This window comes from Ipomoea triloba, chromosome 12 (genome assembly GCF_003576645.1).
Source record: "Ipomoea triloba cultivar NCNSP0323 chromosome 12, ASM357664v1".
Lineage (NCBI taxonomy): Eukaryota > Viridiplantae > Streptophyta > Magnoliopsida > Solanales > Convolvulaceae > Ipomoea > Ipomoea triloba.
Genome location: NC_044927.1, coordinates 26,262,259 through 26,271,507, shown reverse-complemented (window position 1 = coordinate 26,271,507; position 9,249 = coordinate 26,262,259). Strand labels below are relative to the sequence as shown.

At 33.4% G+C, this 9,249-nt stretch overlaps 2 protein-coding genes across 2 annotated transcripts; both read left to right on the top strand.

Annotated features, from left to right (window-relative positions):
• Window positions 1-4,892: 4,892 nt before the first annotated feature.
• On the top strand, window positions 4,893-5,315 carry LOC115999819 (14 kDa proline-rich protein DC2.15-like). Its single transcript, XM_031239745.1, has one exon. The coding sequence runs from the start codon at window positions 4,893-4,895 to the stop codon at window positions 5,313-5,315; it is 423 nt and encodes a 140-aa protein (XP_031095605.1).
• Window positions 5,316-7,047: 1,732 nt separating this feature from the next.
• LOC115999818 (14 kDa proline-rich protein DC2.15-like) lies at window positions 7,048-7,497 on the top strand. Its single transcript, XM_031239743.1, has one exon. It carries the CDS (start codon window positions 7,048-7,050, stop codon window positions 7,495-7,497), a length of 450 nt encoding a protein of 149 aa, XP_031095603.1.
• The last annotated feature ends 1,752 nt before the right edge of the window (window positions 7,498-9,249 follow it).

Below are 9,249 nucleotides of genomic sequence, written 5' to 3'. Positions count from 1 at the left end.
TAAGTGCTAAGGCTAAACCAGAATAACAAATTAAATCTCAATCTAGAAATAAATTCTTTGTGAAAACATTATCCCTTAAATAAAAAATGTACCAAATCATATAACACCACATGCAAGTGTTATCAACCAAAACAACATGCAATAATTATATAATACCACACATTCTCACCGTGATACTTCCAAAATTTTTAAAATACCTAAAAAACTTTATTTCTTATGTCCCAAAAGTTCAAAACCTAGGTTCTTCTACGTATTATATCCAATATCACATAACCTAGGCTCCCAAAGGTTCGAACTGTTCTGACACCAATTTATAACAGAGCAGAACTAATTCTATTGTCCATAACAAAGATCTCACAACCTAAGCTCTGATTCCAACTTGGTATCAGAGCAGTTCGAACCTAAGCTCTGATACCAAGAATTTAGAGTTTACGCTAGGAACAAAGTTGAAGTTGAGACCCTCGTCGACATCTTGGGGATAAGGTAGCATCATCTGATGATCATTGTTCAAGAATTCAGGGTTTACGGCGGAAACAAAGTTGAGGTTTAGACCCTCGTTGACGTCTTGGGATCAAGCAGCATCATCTAATGATCATTGTTCAAGAATTCAGGGTTTAGGACGAGAACAAAATTGAGGTTGAGACCCTCGTTGACGTCTTGGGGATCAGACAACATCATCTGATAATCATTCTTAGGGTTGAAGTCGGGAACGATACCCTCTTGGGGAGCAGCAGGTAGAATCAGATCATTGTTCGGGTTGAGACCCTCGTCTTGGGAGCAGCAGGCAGAATCAGTTTGAAAGATATGCGCAGTAACATTCGAATCTAAACAACATGCAGTGACAAAAAATCTTGATTTGAAAGACATGCAGTAACATTAATTAAAGAAACCAGTTTACAAATAAAACAAAATAAATAAATAAATAAAAACATTCGAAACTAAACAACATGCAGTAACAAGAAATCTTGATTTGAAAGACATGCAATAAGATCAGTTAAAGAAACCAGTTTACAAAAAAAAAAACATTCGAAACTAAACAACAATTAAATAAATCTTGTAACAACAATGGAAGAAATCTTGATTTACGTACTTTCAATGCTCCAAGTTCTCAACCACCGTCAAAAACTTTTCGTGGTAGTCATAGGTCCACTTAAAGCTCCTCTTAGGAGTAGAACCACCGGTTGCCATGACGCACCACTTTTTGAAACTGAAATGATTGCTCTGATCTTCTTTCTTCTTGTAACTTTCTTCTTGAAATTCAAATTAGAGCGCAGTTTGATCTTTTAAACTAAAATAATTTATTTTCGTTAGATATACAACTTTCTCACCTTTGTTCTATAAAAAAAAATACCGTTGCTTTTATTAACAATAAGGGTGTGTTTGGTTGACGGATTTTGGTATAAGGTATGGGTATTGTTATTGTTTGGTTGACAGGTTTTTAGAACACTACTATAAATTTGGAATACCTCATTAATTGAAAAACACATACCCTTCAAAAAAAAAAAAGCATTCGAAACTAAACAACATGCACTAACAAGAAATCTTGATTTGAAAGACATGCAGTACCAGTTTGCAAAAAAAAGAAAAAAGAAAAAAACATTCGAAACTAAACAACAATTAAATAAATCTTGTAACAACAATGGAAGAAATCTTGATTTACGTACTTTCAATGCCCCCAAAGTTCTCAACCACCGTCAAAAACTCTTCGTGGTAGTCAAAGGTCCACTTAAAGCTCCTCTTAGGAGTAGAACCACCGGTTGCCATGACGCACCACTTTTTGAAACTGAAATGATTGCTCTGATCTTCTTTCTTCTTGTAACTTTCTTCTTGAAATTCAAATTAGAGCGCAGTTTGATCTTTTAAACTAAAATAATTTATTTTCGTTAGATATACAACTTTCTCACCTTTGTTCTATAAAAAAAAATACCGTTGCTTTTATTAACAATAAGGGTGTGTTTGGTTGACGGATTTTGGTATAAGGTATGGGTATTGTTATTGTTTGGTTGACAGGTTTTTAGAACACTACTATAAATTTGGAATACCTCATTAATTGAAAAACACATACCCTTCAAAAAAAAAAAAGCATTCGAAACTAAACAACATGCACTAACAAGAAATCTTGATTTGAAAGACATGCAGTACCAGTTTGCAAAAAAAAGAAAAAAGAAAAAAACATTCGAAACTAAACAACAATTAAATAAATCTTGTAACAACAATGGAAGAAATCTTGATTTACGTACTTTCAATGCCCCCAAAGTTCTCAACCACCGTCAAAAACTCTTCGTGGTAGTCAAAGGTCCACTTAAAGCTCCTCTTAGGAGTAGAACCACCGGTTGCCATGACGCACCACTTTTTGAAACTGAAATGATTGCTCTGATCTTACTTCTTCTTGAAACTTTCTTCTTGAAACTCAAATTAGAGCGCAGTTCGATCTTTTAAACTAAAATGATTTATTTTCGTTAGATATACAGCTTTCTCACATTTTTCTGTTAAAAAAAAAAATACCGTTGCTTTTATTAACAATAAGGGTGTGTTTGGTTGACGGATTTTGGTATAAGGTATGGGTATTGTTATTGTTTGGTTGACAGGTTTTTAGAATACTACTATGAATTTGGAATACCTCATTAATTGATAAACACATACCCTTAAAAAAAAAAAAGCATTCGAAACTAAACAACATGCAGTAACAAGAAATCTTGATTTGAAAGACATGTAGTAACATCAGTTAAAGAAACCAGTTTACAAAAAAAAAAAAAACATTCGAAACGAAACAACAATTAAATAAATCTTGTAACAACAATGGAAGGAATCTTGATTTACGTACTTTCAATGCCCCCAAGTTCTCAACCACCGTCAAAAAACTCTTCGTGGTAGTCAGAGGTCCACTTAAAGCTCCTCTTAGGAGTAGAACCACCGGTTGCCATGACGCACCACTTTTTGAAACTGAAATGATTGCTCTGATCTTACTTCTTCTTGAAACTTTCTTCTTGAAACTCAAATTAGAGCGCAGTTCGATCTTTTAAACTAAAATGATTTATTTTCGTTAGATATACAGCTTTCTCACATTTTTCTGTTAAAAAAAAAAATACCGTTGCTTTTATTAACAATAAGGGTGTGTTTGGTTGACGGATTTTGGTATAAGGTATGTGTATTGTTATTGTTTGGTTGACAGGTTTTTAGAATACTACTATGAATTTGGAATACCTCATTAATTGAAAAACACAACTATTAAATAAGGGTTTTATTTCATTCCTCCTTTCTTCCCCAACTATTAATAATCATTCCCATTCCATCCTACTACCAAACATGCAAAATGTTTTCACTAAAACCCATTACTCTTACCAAGTATTTGATACCCATTCCGATTCCGATTCCCATGTGCGAACCAAACGCACCCTAAATACTATTAAAAGTTAAAATTTAAGAAATTATATTAAATTTCCCCTCTATTTTTTTTTTATTTTTTATTTTTTAGAATCTACTTGTTTTTTTTTTTTATGAATGATTTTAACAAGAAAAAAATAATGTGTTTTATTATATACATTAGAAAATCACAGTAACAACTTTTTTTCTTTTTTCTTTTTCAAATATAAGTTACAAAAATAAATGAACATAACAGATTACATGGATGTGGACTTGTCACTATCTATGTTAACGTGTTTTGCACAATCACAGTAGTAGTCAATGGATTATGTATATTTAGATAATTGGGTTTGCATTCAACCTTTATAACTTAGGTAAAGCATCTCCAAAAAGAATAATATCATACTATAATGAAAATATTCACACTATACTTAATAAAAAAAAGTTTACATTTAAAAGTTATAAACACTTTAACAATAACTACAAAATAATAAACAAGCACGGAGTAGCACATATATTAAATTTGTCACACATGTTATAGCGTTATATATAAAGACCAACGTCATCTAGTGCATATCTTTAATTTACCGGAAGACTTACAATTTTAAATTATTGCTCAAATGTATTTTCAGGATAAAATTTGTCTTGTAACTCTAACCAACAAAGGACCACAAGAAAATGTCTCATACATATCTCATAAGTTAATAATGGTTTATACTTTTTTTTTTTAATTTCCATAAATTAACCAATAAATTACTCCGTAGTATATTAAATATTGATTCATATTAATTTACAATTTTTTGGAAAATTATGCAATAAAATAAAGAAGGTACTCTCACTTTTTTGATGTGATAAAATAGAAATTGTTTTAAATGATTATTTCATTACATAAAAAAAAAATTTAAAAGGATAAAAGTGTACGTAAATGAATCCAAGTTATGGTAATGGTAATTTAAGCGAGATTAAAACATTGGTAAATTAAAATATAACATGAAATTTTCATTTAATATAGTGGGCTCTTCGTGGATACCAGGCACGGGTGCTCCCACTTAATGATTGGTTGAGTCATCGTGACTTATCCTTACTATTATGTCAGGTTGGGTGAGGAAAATTTTCTTTTGTGAACAAAAAATAGAGATAGCCTAGTAGAATTAGTTCAATAGGTTCGTCCAATCACCTTAAAGTATTGCTCACATGCAGCCATGCAGGGGTGAAAACTTAAAAATTGTTGGGGTGACTCAACTTGCGATTTATCTTCTCTAGCAACTTTTAAGCAAGGTCCCTAACAACATAGAATTATTAGTCTTAAAAAAAAAACCCCCGGGGATATGGTCGATTTTTTCACGGACGTGATTATTAATTTAATTAGCTACATAAATGGCATTATTCACAATTCTATAATTAATTAAATCTGTATTAGTAACCACCTGTTTTGATTTGCAACTATAAATACCGCCATTACTAATTTCTTCAATCAAATCATTTCCCATCAAACTCTCAAATTAGCAACAGAGAAGACAATATTATCTATGGCTTCCAAAGCTCAAGCCTCAGCCGCCGCCATTTTTCTTTCCTTCAACCTCTTCTTCTTCGCCGTCACCACTGCAACTCAATACCCTGCTATCCCCGGTTTCCCCGCCACCGGCACCGGCGCCGGAAATGGCCCCGGCGGCGGCAACGGCGGCGGAGGAGCAGGACGATGCCCAAGAGATGCTTTAAAATTGGGTGTATGTGCAAATTTACTAGGTGGATTGGTGGGGGCTGTGGTGGGTACTCCTCCCACATTGCCATGCTGCAGCTTGATCGCCGGATTGGCTGATCTAGAGGCGGCGGTTTGCCTTTGCACCGCCATCAGAGCCAACGTGCTGGGAATTAATCTGAATATTCCGGTGGCTCTCAGCTTGGTCCTCAATGACTGTGGACGTCGAGTTCCAAATGGCTTCACTTGCTAAGCATGTTGCATGCATGCAAGCTATTATAACACTATGCAATTTCATGTTTATGTTTAATGTGAATGAGTGAGCTTGCTGAGAGTACTTATAGCAAGTTCATTATCATGTGATCATAATGTTAATTAAATTGTATTTCACTATCAACTTTTTATTCATCAATTGTATTACTGAGAAATAAAAATTTTACTAAATTAATATGATTGATTTTATGTTTTATAATATATAAAATATCATGGTTTTTTTTAAAGTGACGAGGCCGAGGAGAGTCTTTATATCTCTATATATGTACATTAACAAATGTAATGATCTTGCGTCAAGATTTAATTAATTTTTTGAGAAATTTACCGCTAGTCAAAAAGTTTAGACGTAAAAGATAGTAATTCTATACACACATACATGCAATTAAAATCATATCCCTCTTGATGTAAAATCACTCAAATGCTATTAATTTTAGTATTTTATTTTTGGGTTAGTGAGACCATCTCACGAATCCTTATTTGTAAGACGGGTCGTGTCGGGTTGAATCAAGATGCAAATGCCATACTTATATGCTGAAATGTAATACAAATCAGGAATAAAATTTTTGTCATTTATAAGGGGGAAAAATGTAATACTTTTTGAAGAAAAAATGTATAGCAATAATTTTGCATTTTGATGTAAAAGTATTACATTTTCTCTAATAAGTAATGTTCTCCTTACTTATAAGGAAAAATATAATATTTTTGAGTAAAAATATAATACTTTTAAATCGAAATGTAAAAGTATTACATTTTCCCTTAAAAGTGGTTCTCATATGAACTAGATTCTCTCTCCCTTCTTGTATGTGTATATAGAAATAAGTGCGCATGCACGTGGGTGGCTCTTGTGCAGTTGTGCGGTTAAATGAGAGCCATCGATTTTGCCTAAATAAAGGTCCAAGATTAACAATGATAAAAAAACGCGGCGTCAATTTGATCTTTTTACATCTAGGTCAAATTTAAGGTGTGTCGTTTTCCTTCTTAAGGTGCGTGGATTTGAGATTTAGGTGCATTAGTTGTTGAAACTTAAGTGTGTCGGTCTAAAGTTTTAGGTGCGTGGTTTGTGTACTTAAGGTGCGTTGGCCTAAGACTTTAGGTGCGTGAGTTTTCTTCTTAATGTGCTTTGTTTTGTGTACTTAAAGTGCGTCATTTTAATGCTTAAGGTTAGATGTGTCATTATATTTCTGCACTTAAGTGCGTCCTTTATTTGTTAATCACACTACCACATCGGAACTTGTCTTTGCACGTAACCCTTCCCAGTATATATAAAATGTATTAATATATATCAATTCTTATATACAGACATAACAATAATCGTCCAATTTCATACTGGGATACATCTTACCACTCCATGCCACACCTAGTAAGTGGATTAGGCCATGACCCGAAATTATTGGAGCAACTGGATCACGGGATACAGATCGTCGTACAAAACTGGGATTTTATCGATCTTCTCACGGACGTCAATATTAATTTAATCGGATTAATTAACCAACTTAAGATATTGGTTTTTCTATAAAGTTAATTAATGTGAAATGATTTTATAATTAATTAAGCCTACATACATTAATAACCCACCAGTTTTGACTTTTGATTTGCCAACTATAAATACCTCCATTGATAGTTTCTCCAATCACCGAACTCTCTCATTAACAATAGGAAAGATAATAATCATTATTTCTTTCTAATTGAATTGGGATAACATCATATCATCTATGGCTTCCAAAGCTCAAGCCTCGGCCGCCGCCATTTTTCTTTCTCTCAACCTCCTCTTCTTTGCCACCGCCACCGCAACTCAATACCCTGCTTTCCCCGGTAACGGCAGTGGCACCGGAGCCGGTGGTGGTGGTGGCAATGGCGGTGGAGCCAATGGTGGCGGCGGTGGAGGAAACGGTGGCGGAGGAATTGGACAATGCCCGAGAGATGCTTTAAAATTGGGTGTGTGCGCAAATTTACTGGGCGGATTGGTGGGGGCGGTGGTGGGTACGCCACCGACATTGCCATGCTGCAGCTTGATCGCCGGATTGGCGGATTTAGAGGCGGCGGTTTGCCTTTGCACCGCCATTAGACTCAATGTTCTTGGTATTAATCTGAATGTGCCGCTTGCTCTTAGCCTGGTTCTCAATAACTGTGGACGTCAAGTTCCAAATGGCTTTACTTGCTAACCACATTTCATGCAAGCTTGCATGATATTGGGGTGCATGCAATCATTTATAATATTACGTATTTTATGTAACTCATTAAATGTCAATTTTTTTTGTGTGTGTATGTTTAATGTGAACAAGTGAGCTTGCTAAGTGTATGTATAGCAAGTTTATAATTGTGTTTAATTGAATATAAATTTTCTATTTATCTATTGTATACTACCTAGAAAAGAAATTGTATGTTATCGAGAAGTGGCGATTTTAGTTGCTCGGGTAGTATTTCTACAACTAATTTGTTACTTAATAAAGTGGTTGATTTAGTCCTTCAATAACTAAAATCATCACTCCATGCATAATTTAGTAGTTAAAAGATGGTCACGCATATAACTCAGAGACTAAGACATACCACGAGTATAACTGGAGGATTAAAAATGCAATTTTTAGTATTTATATTTTTCAAAATAATTTTAAATTAATACTTGTATTACTTTTGTAAATAAATATGCTAAATTATATATGAACTAAATATATTATTTGAAGTTCTTTTTTTTAAAGAATTTCTGAATCAGACAGGGACAAAAAAGTATAATTTACAATGGAATTAGTCTAAATATAGAAACTTGCTTATTGCTTTGTGAACATACAACTTTATATTTCAATCGTCCTATGTTATCATGCAATACATCCTACCACTCCATGCCACACATTATCTAAAAACTAAACTCACTAGCAAATGCTTATATATACGGTAAATTAGGATTCATATATAGTATACCTTAACCAATACAAGTTCATTTTTAGTGTAATATAAATTTATTTTGTTTTACGTACAATACACTAAAAATAAATATGTATAGTGAATGGTGCACTAAAATGGAACATATATCAAAATATATATAATGGGTGAATATACTAAAAATAAACATGTATTAGACCTTGCTTAGGGTGATTGAAGTGAGGGCGAACCACTATCTCTTGATTGTTCTGATTAAACGCTTTCTTTTTTCTTTTTATTAATCAAGATAATACTCTTTACCGTTCTATTAATCCACTAGAAATTAACCAATATAGTACATTAGTAAAGCATTAACACTAGCTACAGTTTTACTACACAGACTTTCAAATTTTACTCTATGACGGACACCGATAAGTTACATTTTTCATGTGGGTCCTAATACAAAGGTCTACATTAAGATTTTATGTGTATAAGTAAAAATTGATAGTAGAAAATGGAGTGAGCATAGTATTTTCCGATCCATAGCAATAACCGGTACAATGAGTCAAGTGAGGGTTGTTATGCCGTGGACCCAGGTTCACCTTGCAAGGTGGACCTGGTCTACATTCACATACACTATATTCTACATTCACATACACTGTACTCTACATTCACATATACTATACTCTACATTCACACTTTGTAAACTCCATATTCACACATTACAGGATTATATGTTCAGTAACTATATTACCACTGTTATGCATTCACACATTCAAAACTCTATATTCACAGGTCCTATACTCCATATTCACAACTTGAGAACTCCACATTTAAACATTACAAGGCTACAAGTTGCTAGAACTTTTTAACTCTATTACAGATTCACACATGCATAACTCTATATTCACGATTTCTATACTCCATATTCACAATTTGAAACCTCCACATTCACACATTTCTGGGCAACTCTACATTCACACAATCATAAATCTACATTCACGATTTCTATACTCTACATTCACACTTTGAAACCTCTACATTCACACATTTTTGGA